Here is a 16914-nt window from a genome sequence, read left to right on the forward strand (position 1 = left end):
CAAATATACACTGCAAAAAAATATAAGATATAATATATACGATATAGTATAAGCATTTCAGATTACAGTAGAGTGAGTTCATGTTGCTGACATTAGTCGATGTGACTTTCCCGTTGGGCTCGGCCGGGAGGAGGCCACGCCCACCAGGGGGGGAAACCGGAAAAGAGTGGCCTTTCACATGCGCACGATGCTGCACGCGCAGCCAGGCCGTGTGCGTGTGGAACCTTCACACGGACGAGCCGCATTCGGTGGGGGTTCAAATGTGTCTTGTTCCAGGTTTGTCCGTGCGGGTCTGTCTGCTACTGCTACAAACCCAAGTGGGCGCAGGGCTCACGATGTAGCACCGCTAGCCCGGTTATCCCGTTCGAGGTGGGTGATCTGTTCGGCCCATTGTTTCATTCCTGCTTTGTTTAACGACTCTGACCAGAATTTTGCCGTACACGTTCGCTCCACTTCACCTCCCTTATCATCCTATATTTTAAGATTGCTCGGAGTCGTATATAGACGGACGTCAAAGTCGACATCCACACTTACGTCGATGTTATACTGTAGAATGGATTTTAGTGACAGATAGCAATCTTGTTACGTTATCGCAATGCAAGTGCAATCAAAATGACAAAAGTAACCTATCGCAATGATTAACTGTGCCTCCCTAAATTATGAGGCCTATCATCAGACGTTGTCCAGTTCGATCTATGTGCGCGATATTTCATTGACATGTAGTTGACAACATCGTTTAAAGATTTTTTATTTTGACTTGCGTCGCTGTCAAAATATGTAATGATTGAAATCAGCTATTAATATTTATTCATTATGAGCGCAAATTTGGATATTTCAATGGACAAGCGAAGTAGTGATCCAGATTGATGTCCGAATTACAGTTAAATATTTTCAGTCACTTTTCCAACCCTTTATGTTGTGATGAACGTTCACTTACCGGATCATTTTCACTTACCGGATCATTTTCACTTACAAACATTAATAAGTGAGTGTCAAATGTCAAAACTGTCGTACATGGACTTAATGTGAATACAGCACTTAAAATGTCTACAGTATATGTGCTCATGTTTTCACATTAATTTAATTAAATACAAAATAAATTCCCTGTGACCCTTGTGAGGAAATGCGTTTCAGATAATGTGATAGATGGACAAAATAAATTTGAATTTTACAATAGAATCACAAATTAATCAGATAAACCTTTTCCAATCATTTTTATTGTGCTCATTAAAAAATCATAAAATTGACTCAAAACTCTACATATATCAAAAAATGAATTAATTTTACACCGAAAAAGGTCAATGAACTGACATTAAAAACTGAATGGAGGTGGTAATTATACATTATTTTCTATTTTTAATTTCAGATAAATATTCCAATTTATTGGGTTCTCTTTTTTTCAGGACACAAGATTTACACACTGACAGAAAAAGCAAAGCAAAAAAATCTTCTGTCATTCATGTCAACTGTGCAAGATGAGTACAGACAGACCCAAACGGAATATCATCAAAAAAAAATATGTGAGTAAAATGTACACATACCGTATACTGTCCATGCGTTTGGAGCAGTGTGTGATAACTCAAAATTACCTTGCATGTTGTGGTTTGTCTCTGTAGGACATCAGCGATGGGATGCCTTGGTGTGAGGAGCGTCTGGTGCGCAAAGTTCTTTTCCTCTCCCTCAGGGAATTCAGAGACACACGCCGTGCCACACACGGACACTTACCTGCAAATGGGCACAAACGCAAGCACGTATCAAAAGCTCCACTATCGCTTGAACCACAAAAGTCAAATCAAAAGCCACAGCAACAGAGAGTCTCACACAGATTGCAGAATATGCAGAAAAAAACACACAGCCTGCAAAAAACACAAGTTAAGACAAAACAGCATAGTGGTCATACCAACAAAGTGCACAAATCAAAGTTGTCTCAGGATACGCATTCACAAAAAAGCAAAACAACTCAGACAGATGAGCGCGTTCACACGCAACCGAAACTGTGTCGAGAAAAAACTGTGCAGCACACCAGCTTACAAGAACATGCACACAATAAGGCTGTCTCAACCAGGACATTACGGTCACGTAAAATGACTAATTCATCATCCACGTTGACCTCTAAATACACAAACACTACAAAACAACCACAGAGAAGCCAGCACAAGCACTCAGTCAAAAATAGGAGGCCGCCCAAGAATGTACAGCTACTCACGAGGACTCCAGTCGAGGCCGGGAAGAGGTCGCGCTCTCCCAAAGGAATCAGGGGTCAGTAACAGTTTAATATGATTTCTCAGTCTCTAACTCTATTTGTATTAGAAATTACGCCACGGTCAGATAATTTTACAGCTAAGCTGTTAAAACTGATTATTAGAGTATACAATCAATACAGCACCTCATTCATTTGGGGATGTAGCATAACGAAGGAAAATGCAGAGTGATTTTGTCATCTTGTGGGTGAGCATGAATTCTGTGCTCATCCTTGTTCAGGTACTAACATTTGTACCCATTGGTTTAGGTTCCATGGTTAATGGTAGCGGTCAGTGTCCGTCCTCGCTGTCAGGCAGCTCAAGCTGGAGTTGGTCCTTGGAGGCGCGCCCTGAGCACTACCCTGCCAGCCTCTTTTGTGACAAGGATGACCCACATAGCAGGAGGTCAGCGAGTCTTGTGTTGTTGTCTTTTTTTCATGGTTTCATACTGTTTTGTGTGTCTTTGTGTATGAAAGAATGATGGACAAACAATTGTCATTATCATGTCAGACATGGAAAGACGCTAGGACATACTTTTATTTTGCCTAAGGGTTTTAGTCCTCACATGCAAGTTTTTATTTTTTTAATTAACCTTTAATTCAGATAAGTTTGTTTGTTAGCTTATGCAGGCCAAGGCTGCAAGCGCAAAGAAAATTTGCCCAGTCCCCACCCAGCTCTCCTGGTCCACCTCTGATGTCATCCACACAGTATAGACACAACCATAAACTAGCAGTAGTCACCAGTCTAACAAGACGTCGACCTAAAACCGAGGACTTCTTGTCTTTTCTCTGCCTCAGAGGTAAGTCTTCATGATGAAATTCATAATCTCAATGCAATTCTTTTTAAATTGATGCCCAGTGAACCAGGACAAATTGTGAAATTTAACACACTTTGAGTATTTTATACTTTGTTCTGAATCAAAATGTGTGTGTGTGTGTGAACACAGCTCGAGTCTGAGGTTTTAACACCTGATCTGTATTTTAGCATCTAATCATTATTTGGCTGGTCACTGTCGGAGACACGACGAAACGAAATGATTTTTCACTGTGACCTCAGGTTCAGCAGCGTTGCCAAGAAACATGGCCTTCTTGAGTGAACAGGATTTGAATTCGCATCTTTCCACACACTCCCAGATTGTCGCTGACAGGAAGAACACCATCATGCAAACAGGTGCATTTCCACTTTGACACATGATAAGAATGTTCCCATCTCATCAAATGCAAATTGGAGATGTTGATTCTCATCCCAACCACTTGACAAAGTGCTCCACGGAAAGTTAAATCTTATTATGAATATTAATTTGACTTTGTGTGTGTTGTCCAATAGAGCGGCCAGACTGTAGGTCACTGAACTTTGGAGACTCTGACTCTGCAGAGGGAAGCTCCCTCTGCCATCTCACTGCCCGGGCACAGCGGAGAAGGGAGAGAGAGAGGAAGGAGGAGGCAGGGCAAAGGCTTAAGAATGAATGTATGGAGCCTAGCAGGGGAGAAGACGTTTCAAAACACCACCTGAGACCGAGGCACTTCTCCATACAGCTCAGAAGAAATAAAAAGGTTGGTGTGATTGATTGGAATTTCTGGTAATTCCCATGGCAATATTCCAACTTTGAAAATTCCCATATTTTTGTAACCCTATTCTGAAGCAACCCATATTCGAAACGACTGTGTTTAAAAGATCTTTTCACGTTTCAGGTCTCCAAGGTTGCCAGATTTTCTGAACATAGCACCTCCTTTGTCAGATCGGTTTCAACTTTGAAGCCTAAAACTAGGGGTGTCAGCCAGCAATCCTCAAGCCTCAACAATAAACTAAGGGGCCAGTCCCAAAGCCAACCAGAAGTCAAGAGCAATCACCTCTCCCAACACAGCAACCACCAGCTGCCTCACAATCAATGCCTAACAGTTTGTAAGTTCTACAGAAACCCCAAGACTCTTAGAGGTCTTCAGAACTCAGGAACAAATCCAAGCAGGGCACCAGCTCAAATGCCATTGACTACTAACTTAGCCACCAGACAGCTCAGCGAGACCCCCGGGGTTGTGAGATTGTCTAGAAGAAGGAGAGGCCTCCCACCGGATGCTACTCTAGCTCCTCCTAATCATTTTTCTACCGACAATCCGTTAAAGAAGTGCAGACAGCAACAGCCCAATGGGAATGTTCAACTTGGTAGTGACTACTATAACGGTGAGACGGAGGCTAACGATAAGGAAGATCTGCAAGTGGAACATGCTCTCCATGAGGTACGAAACACCGGTAGCCTTGATGCGGAGCTCATACAAGACACACATATGGGAGAGCTGAAATTAGTAAGGGACGGTTATGTTACACCAGATACGCAGAACAAAGTTGATGTTGGAAAATTGGGCTCAGTGGCAAGCATCACTTCTCTTGAGGTCAAAGATAAATCTGACCTAGGTCCAGTCAGTGAGGTCATGTGCAGAAATGGGAGAGAAAAAAGGCTCCAGAGGAACTTGACAGTGGGGTCAGCTCTCAACTCCAAAACCATTCCCAGGATTACAGTTGCTAGGACTGTTATCAGAGCTGCAGGACACACTACTGTTCCTAAAGCTCGAATCAACTCAGTGACATCACCATATGTACATAGCAAGCCACCAGCGAATAATTCTGCCAAACATAGTCCAAAGGGAACTAAAACAGGTGCTAGCAAAGACATTGTCATGTTTACTTCACCAGCCAGCAGCTGCTTTCTTGATGATTCCAAATGTTCTGCCATTGACTCTTCCAAGGGCTGGGCTGATGACTCAACAAAGGAGGGTAGCTGTTCTGTCACTTCCAAGGGCTCGACAAAACGTCTTAGGCAGATCCAATCTACTACCTCAACAGTTCAAACTAGGAGCAGTCAGAGAATCCTTCTCAAGCGCTAACAAACACCTGATCTGTGGCTGAACATGTTTACAGATTCATTGTTTACTATATGTAATATTTAATATAGAGGAGATGATCATTACTGTACACCCACAGCATCTAATGAGTCTGCTTAGGGAGCTGTCTCCAAAATAATATTAATAAAATAAAAAATGGTCTTTATTTATCCAGATATCATTTTTTATAGACCGGTTTAGGTTCCCTGGTGAACTTGAGCCTTTCCTAGATGACTTTTGGTGAACGTGGGTTGCACCCTGGACTGGGTTTGCCAATCACAGGGCACCCAACCTTTTACTTCACACCTATGAAGAATTTAGTCTTCAATTAACTTACCTTGCAAGGGAACTAAAACAAGATGCTAGCAAGCATTATGTAATATTATGATTATAGTGTTGATTCTGTAGTTCTTTTGTTGAATAAATAATACAATCAATAAATCAATCATGCATAGCATTATAAAAATAGAGAGCAAGTATTAAAAAGATGTTTAGAAAATTGTAGTTTATATTCAAAAAAGTTTATGGCAAAGCATAGTTCTTTATTGACAGTACGTGTAGCTTACTGTAGGCCCTACTATGTAGGGGACAGATCTTGTAATTGCAAATTCAATCAATGAAACGTCTTTGTAAATGCAAAATATTTGATACAGCTCTTCTTGTATTGACTCGCATTAGATGGTGCAGGTGTACAAAATATTGTGGCCAGTGAGTGAATTTGAAACCAACACTGGATAAACACTGTAACATAGGATGTTATGTTCATGTATACACTTGTCTGTTCTGATGTGTGATTTTTACGTATATGTACAGCAAAAATAATTTGAGCAATATAATTGTCTTATGTATTAACTTTATATGAAATTTATATAGTGAGCAATCACTATAACAAAACTGGTTTCAGGTGCTTCCATGTAATATCTCTTTTTCTACCTAAAAATCACACTACTTTTCTGCCCTTTCAGTTTAAGGGTCCTTACTAGTATTGGCATGTTAGTACCACTTAAAAGGTACAGTCCTCAAAAATATTGGAACAGCATGGTCATTCTCTTTGTTTTGTTGTATTTAAGACATTTGGGTTTCTTCACAGCTCTCACCATCCTTCTGTCATCCACTGCTGTGTTCGGTACTCTAATATTTGTTTGTGCTCAGTACTCTAATATTTATTTTTTTCCTCTGGACATTCCAAATTGTTGATTTGGCTATGCCCAATTTTTCAAATGTTCTAAATGGTTTCCAACCCCCAGCACACACACACTCACACAATTGATTTTCATTTGCTCAACAGCAAATGCAGTTTTCACAGGTGAAACCCAAAGTTACCTGAGTAACTAGAAACACCAGTCACACGAGCCAGTATTTTTACTGACTTCAATAGTGGTTGGGTTCTAACAAAAGGTATTGTTTAACATACCTAGATGTAAATACCATGAAATAAAAGCTGGTATTCTGAACTTGAAAAAAAAAAATAACAAAGAAACTGACCTTGCTGTTCAAATACTTTTAGGGATACTACGTTGGAAAAGTTCCAGGACTGGTTTTCCAAAATATATTTTTCCATTCAAATGTATAAGTTTTCCCCCTTGTGTCTTAGCGCTCTTTCCCAGCTTTCTCTGCCACATCTGGCATCTTGGCAGCATTCTTCTGGGATACTCTGCAACTGTCATCATAGCTATCTTAAGTCCTCAAAATGGTTCCTCTTTTTGACCCACTTGAGTTTGGGAAAGTATATATATATGAGAAAAAGAAAAAAAAAAGGTCTCGGGCTGCAAGTGTTCCTGCCACTGCTCTGGCCTCTTTGCATGCATTGAACAAAGCAAATACAACATGATCTTTTTGGAGACATGTTGGTTTATCATCTGGCCCAAATAGAGGGGGAAAAGTCATAGTTTGGGCTTGAAATATATGTATGTCTTTAGTGAGACCCATCCTGGAACATTTCTGACACATCTTTCTGACTCTCATTGGAAACCTTTTGTTTGACTTCAGTGTGGTATTGCAAGTGACCACAAAAGCATCTGCTACATGACGTGATGTAAAGTTTGGATTGTCGTGAGCAATTTTTTTGGCAAAGGCAGCTGTACTACCAGCTTGTCAGTAGAACAGGCTTTTTAAACTGTTGCACATTTCCTTATCTGTTCAGTGGACAAATGTGATGTGCTCATGAATAAAATTGGTCTTTGTATTTGCCTGTGTGCTCTTTCTGAACATTTTTTGTATGGTTATTAATATTATAATATTATTATAATATTATAATATTACAGTACATGCTAAATACTGTATGGTATGCAACTGAGCTCATCATTTTTCAAAAAAAATTATCAATAATCAAATTTACAAAATGACACACGGCTCACTCTAACAAGGAGCTGAACAGAAAAAATCACAACCCATAAATTGACTTACAAAGATGTCACCTGCCAAATATCTCTAATGTTTTGTGAATAGTGTTTTTTGTCCTCCAAGCAGTTTGGGGTTCCTTGCCTTGCTCAGAGGTGCTTGAGCAGAAATTTGAAAATTATTGATGCCTTTTAAATCCCCAAGATAACTTTACTAATGAGAGAAAAGTCATGGATTTAGTAAAGGATAAATCAAGTTAAAGGTACTGGTCAGTTTAATATCTTCTCATTTTCTTCTTGCTGTGATATTAATGTTATACAGTGAATGACAAACGTCACATTTCGTGTGATATCCAGCCAGCAATCAGCCCTGAACACGTTGAGACAGTAGGGGGCAGTAATTGATTCTCGATGCCGTTAAGTTTTCACCTAAGAAGAAGTATAACGGAAGACGAACCGCAGGTTCTGTCACAAGCTCACAACAGAGTTGTCAGGAGCCCGTACTGTTAACCGGGTTCATCTCAGAGGACAACATAAGATAAACTACACAGTGGAATCATGTTCGAGAACTTCAGAGAAAGACTTCACATGGTGCAACAGGATTTAACGACAGGGTTTGTCTGATTTATGTCGATGCGTGTGAGTTGCAATCAAATTGTATTGATATCACAACAAATACGACGCAGCAAAGTTTGCTCGTAGCAAAGTCACTTGGTCAAGAGTATAAAGCATAAAACAAACACATTTAAAACATTACGATCTGTTATGATCATTCGCTTTTTTATTTTACTACCCAGGATTTGGTTTGTTACGGTTTATGTGCGCCATTCCTGTTTATTCCTCTCAGCTGACGAGCATGTGACGTCGGGTCAAGAAGGTGAAACAGAATGGAGCTTAACAGTTTGCTGGCTAATGCGAAGAAATTCCCTTGGCAATGTGTTTCAAGGGGAATGTAGTTGCTAAATGACATTAATTATGGGATGTATCACTTATATACTTAAGCAGCAGTGCCCAGATGCCTATATATGCCCGCTGGGGCAGTATTTCCAAACATTCACATTTTGCCATCTAGTGAAAAAGGGGGATTTTGTCAGTATGTCACTATACATTGCTGACATAGATAGGCAAATTAAGATTAGTTTTCTAGTCATGTATGTTTAAACCATTCATTCATAATTTCAGTGAGGATGGATGGATGGATGGATGGATGGATGGATGGATGGATGGATGGATGGATGGATGGATGGATGGATGGATGGGTTCTTTTTGTCCCATTTTGTGGCACCCTGCGGTACATTATAGTAGCAGCGAGGGATTCGGAACACAGTCAATGACACTCTCATCACCACTGTGTTGAAAATTTAACACATGGCACAAAACATAGATGTATGCATAGAAATGTGAGCCAGCTCTAGGAATTGTCAAACTAAGTTGTAGCGTGACATCATGCACGCTGTGATCACGATGCCTCTGATCTACTAATGAAAGGAGACTTTGAATATCTCCTCTTTCATCTATTACTGCTTCAAACGAGTTGTACGTATGTGTTGACAGTTGTTATGATTTTATTATTGCCAATGATTTATGTGTATAAACCGTTTCCCCCCTGTCTCAACAGCTTGAAAACACTTGGGGACAAATCAAAGGAATCCAAAAGCAGCAGCAGCAGCAGGAGGAAGTCCAGGTCAGTTAAAAAAGAAATGAACATAATGTAACTTGCAACCGAATATAAATACAATCAGTATTTTGTTGCTGACAGGTAATTCTTTCTGCAAATTTTTCCAGTATTAGTGGTTGGGATGTCAAACTTTAGATATTCAAAGAAATTGTATGGTTTATGCCGAGCTGTGTTATGACGGTATTAAGTTTGATATATTTCTTGCTCAGGTATGAAGAAAGTCTTCCACATTTCGGTGCTGGACTAGACATCCTGAGCAGGTATTCACTGACAGACAGACAGGCTGCACTGCGCTGTATGATTTTTGCCTTCAGTATAAAATGTGTTATTTTAGGTACGAGGAGAGTTGGTTTCTGCTTCACAAAGAAACTAAAGACTGTGCTCAGGTTGCAGAGGTATGTTCAGTTCTTCTCTTTTTCTCACAGATGACACACTATTGTTTTATTTTCTCCCACTTCGATTCACGGTAACAAATTTGTCTTGTGAAAACGATGTCGATGGTAACCCTTAAAACGTTTGGACATAAATGGCTTAATTTTGCATTTTCATATCCTTAATAGTCTACCGGCTTTTTAAAAAAAAATGTTTGGGTCAGGGTTACTTCTCCGAGAAGACACCAAAAACACAACAACTGATTCGTCATACTATTTTGCTCCTCTCTGCCCTATTTAAGGCCATTGATGGGGACGTAGTGATGCTGTCGGCACACTGGGAGAAGAGACGATCAGCACTGACGCAGCTACAGGAACAACTCCAAAGTTTGCCTGCCTTCATCGGTGAACTTGACACCATCACTACATCGATAGGTATCATATGCAGTTATCTATAGAAATACGGTTTGAGCATGTGTCCAATGTTCAGCTTAAGTTCATGCGCTCACGCTCTAGTTGTCCTTTGAGTGTGCACATTTGTCATATTGTAGCGGAAGGTAGTCGTAACACCTGAGGACAAAGAGCACAGTAGTAGTACATGGACTGACTATTATTTTGAGTAGTTTCAGTTCAAGAATGTCTGTGTCCATGTGCAGCTCATCTGGAAGGTGACTTTGAGGAGATGGAGAGCAGGCTGGTCTTCTTGGAGACACTATGTTGTCAATGTGAACAACAGACACTCAAACAGCAGCATATGGAACAATTGGAAGTCTTTAAGAAAAAAAAGAGGTATGTGCTTCATCAAACTTATTTTAATTTATATCAAGTTGCTGTACCTGAAAACTGTTGATTGCTTCACTTAACAATAAATTGCAACTTGAATTAATTGTAGCAACATCAAAAAGAAACATTCCTTTGTGTTTTATTCAGCTTTTTCCATCACTCTTTGTTCACTTTGATGAAGCAAAATTTGTTGAATGGGAACTTTTTGCATTTGTCATTTACAGGCGAGAACTAGAGGCACTAGAAGGTGAGCTCCTTTACTGTTGCTTGACATGGGCACTGCGTATATCTTTGACTGTCATAAATATTTGAACAATATGTTTATTGAGGTAAAACTGAGCTGAAGTCTCTTTATTAAGGTGTAAACATTTTGACAGGTTAAACAAAAGAGACAAATTCAATGGAATGCTTGAAGAGTAAATTATAAATTAATGCTGTGTGTTCTAGTGGAACTGAACGCAGAGCACGCTCAGAAAGTTGTAAAGCTAGAGCAGGCACGGCAGCAGAAATTGAGGGAACGACAGAAAGTCTTTGAAGAAGCCTTTAACCAAGACTTGGAGAAATACCGTTCCACTGGATATCTTGAGCACAGAGGTAAAAGTTCTATGGCTGAGCATGCTCTCTTTAACATGTTTTATGTTATAGTTTAGAGGCTGAATGGGTAAAATTGGTAGAAAGTTGGATTTCAAATGCTTCATGTATATTGTGCCTCTTTGTATATACGACTGAAGATCCAACAGAAGCAGATGTGGTTGTTCTGGATCAGATGACCGTAACCAACCTATCAGACCAGGAAGCATTGGACAATTTCCTCAACTCTAGTGATGACTTTAGTTCTGGGTCGTCACTCACTTCAGGTAAGTCACTTACCCTGAAAAACTAATTAGCGTAATGGACCTGATCTAGAAAGTGGAAACTAGGCGATAATGCAAACTCCACTGCAGCAACCATTTCATTCAGCCCAGATTGATTTTAAGGCTGTGCTCATTTTTGCAAACCTGCAACTTTATCTCATGGTCACACACACAACATAGTCATCAAGGATGGATAACTAGCAGAGCTGTTGAATGTGATTAACTGTGCTTGTCATCTTAACCAGGTCCAGACCCTAAGTCCGACTCCTCGGAATCCTTGAGCAGCCCATTGAGCCAAGTCCCTGACCTAGAAAACCACTCGTCAGACAGACACTATGAATGTGTTCAAGATGGCGATGGGCTCAGTGAGGACAGTGATGAGCCTGTGGTGCAATTAGACGAAGAGGACATTCAGCCGGACATGACGTTGGTTGGCCTTCAGGATCTCGAACAAGTCAGGAGCTCCGATGACAGCGATTCTCCGGAGGATGTGCCCTGAGGGTAAACCTTGCAACCATGCCCTAAAATATCTCGAGGTTTAAACACCTAACCTAACCTTAAATGCCCCAAACTTGGACTTTGGACAACATGCTCAGCCAACGCAAGTCGGCTTTTGTTTTTTTAACCTGAAAACAATGCAATAGACAAATCAAAAATGCACCAAATGAGTGCCGAGCATGTAATTTATCTATGGATATGTTTTTTGTCGTTATGTTCAAATACATTTCTGTGACCAATGCTTTCTAAAATAGGAGAAAAGTAAGGACTCGTATGAAGCAACAGTTAAGCCTCTTGTGGTTTAAAGCAAGCATATCACAGTGACCACCACTCTGCAATTAAACTATTCTTAATTAAGGAACCAAATATGCTTCCAAAGACGTCCAGCAATGTTAATTTAACATTTTTATTTTATAAGTAAATATGTCCTCAAGTCGGATAATTTCAATTTTCTTCCCCAATGTGCGCACTATTGTAGCTAGTTGACTGAATCCATTTGCACACAATTTTGCTCCAGCTGGTTTGACAATTCATAAACAGGACAATCCTTGTGCTCATGTTCATGATAAATAAATGCTGGTTTTATTTGTGTTTCAAAGATAGATGCAAATAGGAACATTGTACATACACGGCCTATGCAAATAGGAACATTGTACATACACGGCATAATTAGGAATCATAGGCCGTTGAGTTGTGTTAATGATTCTCTAAAGAAAATACTTTAAAGATTTTCTTTGGAATAAAACACTAACATATAAAAAGCCATTAAAATGGTGTTGCCTTGCTATTCTACTCTATATATATAACATTCAAACTGAGCCAATGACTTATTTTAATTTGAAGGTCTTCATATTTTTGGGCTCAAAGCTGTGTGGATTAATCGCATTTGGGCAAAAGGCCTCTACATATTTTCAAATTGGTTTGTTTTAGTGTGTGTTCTGACAATGGTTTTTTTTTTTTAAGAGCAACAAAGTTGTCTCGTTGTTGCAGTGAGGAATTTGAGACAACAGCATTTACCTTCCAGATAGCAAAACTAACAGGTTGCTAAGTGAACCTTGTGAAATCATATCTGTAATATTATCAGATGCAGTATTAGGTTCATTTTAAATAAATCAAAGTCGAATAAATATTGAAATAGTTGTATTGCCCGAATTATACACATGTATTCATTCAGTATTTGTGGAGCACTGTAACTCCTCCTCACTGGTACCAGTTATTCTTAGCTGATAAATTATTTAGAAACCAATGTTATAAAGTTACAGTATATGTATTGACAATGAATCTTCCATCCATTGATTTCTTTAATCACTTAACCTCACTCGGGACATGAGATCTGACCTATCCCAGCTGACTTTTGGCAAGAGTTGGGGTACCCCCCAAAAAAGGCTGCTGGCCAATCACAGGGTATATTTAACAAACAATCATTCACATTTATGTTTACACTGGGTCACAATTCAGACTCTTCAATTAACCTTAGCAACATGTTTTGTGGATGTGGAGCATCTGGAGAAATTTTACACAAGCGCAGCAAAATCAGACGACTTGAGTCTGGATTTAAAATCCCAACCTCAGAACTGTTAAGCAAACGTGTTATCCACTTGACAACCAACAAATTGAATCTTTTTTTTTATTTATTCAACTAATTGTATATAAATTGCTAATAAATGTACAGCACAGTATTCAATTTACCAAAGACAGCAATTGTCTTCCAAACTTTTAATAGGACATATGATTGTTCCTCATATCTTGCATGTGTGACAATGCGTTGTGAGAGCACTGTGACCTAATTGCTCGATGTTGGACTTCATTGAAGCTTGCACTGAATGTTTCTTCTTGACCTTATGCTGTTTTATTGGAACACCTCTCATTTTAGTGAACAGAAAAATTGTGGAACAATTTGTCAAGCACACTTTGTATGCATTCTGTTGGTAAACCAGGAATTAAATTACTTTAAAGCATTTGTGTGTGTGTGTGTACGTGTGTGTGTGTGTCAATAAAAACACTGAACGAAACGCCTCGTTTGCATTTACGACTGGCTGCTAAAAAATAGCAAACACTGATAAAAAAATAGAAAAGTCATCAACGGGATTTGAACCCGTGACGCAAAGAAAAAAGAATAGTTAAGAAGGCAGAGTCTTGCCTGCTGTGCTATCATGACTCACAGTAATGGAATCAGATAATGTTCAATATAGCCAACAACACTAAAATTACCCAGGTACACGATCTGTTAGGGTTAGAGCTAGGGTTGAGTTAGGGTTAGTGCTAGCGTGTAGCGAACGATTTGGTGAACGATTCGTTTGAACAAATCTTTTGAGTGAACGAATTCTAAAGATTTTCACTTAAGAGATGAAATGCACATCAGTAGTACAAAACAGTGCAGATGACTGAGCCAGGTCATAGCAGCCGACTGGCGAGTGACACGGGCTCTCTCTCGGTAGAACCTGGTTCGATCCCAGGTGTGAGCACATACCTCAGGTTGCTTTTAGAATTGGGACCTCGCTTTGTATGCATTTGCAATCAAATGCAAATATTTATGTGTAAATATATAAGGCGGCCCCGTCCCTAAGTTGACGGAGCAAACCAATGGTTTATGACCACAGGTATCAAGCTCTAGTTCTTGGGGCCGCATTCCAACATATTTTCCAAGAGTCCCTCGTTAAGTGCACCTGCGTGAAAACTTTTAGCTCCTTTTGAACGTGAAAGAAGCTAAAACTTTTCACGCACCTGCGCTTAACGAGGGTCACTTGAAAAACATGTTGGAACGCGGCCCCGAGGGCTAGAGCTTGACACCTGTAACCTTTGACCATAATATTTCCCTAATAAAGTGGCCTGTTATTAGGTACTCTTGAAAATGGCGGCGTACCTAATGGAGTGTCCGTGTGATTCCCTCGTTAAGTGCACCTGCGGGAAAAGTTTTAGCTCCTGCAGAACGTGAAAATGACCAAAATCTTTTCACGCAGGTGTGTTTAACGAGGGTAACTTGGAAAACATATTGGACCGCGGCCCCCAGGACCAGAGCTTGACACCTGTGACCTTTGACCATGATATTTCCCTAATAAAGTGGCCTGTTATTAAGTACACTTGAAAATGGCGGTGTACCCAATGGAGTGTCTGTGTGATTCCCTCGTTAAGTGCACCTGCGGGAAAAGTTTTAGCTCCTGCAGAACGTGAAAGGAGCTAAAACTTTTCACGCAGGTGTGTTTAACGAGGGTAACTTGGAAAACATATTGGAACGCGGCCCCCAGGACCAGAGCTTGACACCTGTGACCTTTGACCATGATATTTCCCTAATAAAGTGGCCTGTTATTAGGTACACTTGAAAATGGCGGTGTACCTAATGGAGTGTCTGTGTGATTCCCTCGTTAAGTGCACCTGCGGGAAAAGTTTTAGCTCCTGCAGAACGTGAAAGGAGCTAAAACTTTTCACGCAGGTGTGTTTAACGAGGGTGACTTGGAAAACATATTGGAACGCGGCCCCTCGAGGACTGGGGGTCGACACCCCTGGTTTAAGTGAAAAGTGCCACACCCGCCCTCACCCCCACTTTCTGATTGGCTGTTTGATATGTGACATCACTTGGACACTCAATTAGGTACACCGCCATTTTTAAGTGTACCTAATAACAGGCCAGTTCATTAGGGAAAAATCATGGCCAAAGCTTAACTGAAAGTGCCACACCCGCCCTCACCCCCACTTTCTGATTGGCTGTTTGATCTGTGACGTCATTCGGATACTCTATTAGGTACACTGCCATTTACAGGTTTGTTTGAGAAGATTCACGAGTGAGTGACAGACACCGTTGCTGCTATGCCAGCCGACACACGATATGCCGACATTGATTTTTTAATTTTGTATTTGTTGGATTGTAGTTGATGTTACTGTACCAAATATGTTTGTGTTTGAATTAAAGGTTGAAAAAAATCCGTTAAGCCGACACTTATTTTGGGGGACACCAACTCATATAACAACGTAAATTCACATATTGTCATATAACACAGTTAACCAAATGTCTGATTTATGTTTAATCAGCGAAACAAGGAATAAAACACCAGACAAGTTTTAACATAAACGTTTATTTAAAAAAAATAATGATAAAAGTACATTTCAAAGTCAAAGTCTGCTTTACTGTCAATTTCTTCACATGTCAAAACATACAAAGAGATCGAAATTACGTTTCCTACTATCCCGCGGTGACAAGACATATTCAAGTAAACAATACAAAAAATGAGATGGCACATACAATGCATAAATAAGAGCAATGAATAAATCAGACAATCAATCTAATGTGAAATTGCAGTAGATATATTGGATAACAATATTAAGGCATATATATGCATACACGTTATTTAAAAACTAATATAAGTGTTATAAAATTACCCAAAGAGAAGCATAATCTCCCCATTGTTGCATATCGGTGCATCCCTTCATGCAATCAAGTTGGCCGTTAGCTTGGAGAAAACGTGCATAAAAGAAGTGGTGTTTCAGTGAGTGGTTCTTTCTTTCCTTGGCAAATCATAAATCTACATTCTGGTTTAAGTAGTTCACGCCAGGAGACGCAACACGTTCACTGACTGATCCGTTGATGCACGGGAAGGTAGTTCAACCATTAACTCGTTCGTGAACGGGAAAGTCAGGATTTGTTCCCTCACTGATCCGTTCTCGGGATGAACTGGAAATGATAATCGTTCACTCACAGATCCGTTCAATTGGAGAACGGAAAATGCAATTCACGACTCGTGCGTGAACGGGAAGTTACGTCATTTTCTTCTTCGTTTTGTTTTACGGCGAGGTGCGACCAGCTTTAATGTACATTACCGACACCTACTGGTTGAAGTCATATGAAATGAAAAAAAACACGAATCACTTTAGGACGTTTTTCGTTCACTCTCGTTCACTGAAAAGATTCGTTCGTTTAAACGTATCGTTCACTCACGAGCCAACACTATCGTATGATAGCTGATGCTGAGCTCCCATCAGGCAATGGTAACATTAGGCCCCCCCAGTTAACATGGGCTGGTCAGATCAACGCGTACCCTCGCCGGGTAATTTAGTGTTGTTGCCTATATTGAACATTTTCCTACTAAGTTGCTGTGTAGCACAGCAGTTAACCCTCTGCTTAGTAAGCGATTTGTATTTCTTTGCGTCACGGGTTCAAATCCCGTTGATGGCTTTTCTATTTGTTTCAACCCTATGAGTGTGCGTGTGTGCGCTGTTCATATACAAGAACTGTTTTTATCACATTTCATGTCATTCATACAGTCACTAATCGATGTAAACG

General features: G+C 40.0%; 2 protein-coding genes across 2 annotated transcripts; both read left to right on the plus strand.

The window, feature by feature from the left end:
* Window positions 1–222: 222 nt before the first annotated feature.
* LOC148392209 (uncharacterized) lies at window positions 223–7301 on the plus strand. Its single transcript, XM_088387882.1, has 8 exons — window positions 223–369; window positions 1404–1520; window positions 1617–2259; window positions 2510–2645; window positions 2861–3039; window positions 3297–3410; window positions 3567–3793; window positions 3932–7301. The coding sequence occupies exons 2-8, from the start codon at window positions 1476–1478 to the stop codon at window positions 5117–5119; spliced, it is 2532 nt and encodes an 843-aa protein (XP_088244008.1). The 5' UTR covers window positions 223–369; window positions 1404–1475; the 3' UTR covers window positions 5120–7301.
* Window positions 7302–7886: 585 nt separating this feature from the next.
* Window positions 7887–13598, plus strand: dtnbp1a (dystrobrevin binding protein 1a). The gene is made up of 10 exons (XM_088387905.1): window positions 7887–8069; window positions 9074–9139; window positions 9343–9393; window positions 9468–9528; window positions 9807–9939; window positions 10161–10293; window positions 10512–10534; window positions 10735–10881; window positions 11019–11144; window positions 11387–13598. The coding sequence occupies exons 1-10, from the start codon at window positions 8014–8016 to the stop codon at window positions 11638–11640; spliced, it is 1050 nt and encodes a 349-aa protein (XP_088244031.1). The 5' UTR covers window positions 7887–8013; the 3' UTR covers window positions 11641–13598.
* The last annotated feature ends 3316 nt before the right edge of the window (window positions 13599–16914 follow it).

Source organism: Syngnathus floridae, chromosome 10, assembly GCF_059516105.1.
Source record: "Syngnathus floridae isolate MCC-2025c chromosome 10, RoL_Sflo_1.0, whole genome shotgun sequence".
In the NCBI taxonomy this organism is placed as follows: domain Eukaryota; kingdom Metazoa; phylum Chordata; class Actinopteri; order Syngnathiformes; family Syngnathidae; genus Syngnathus; species Syngnathus floridae.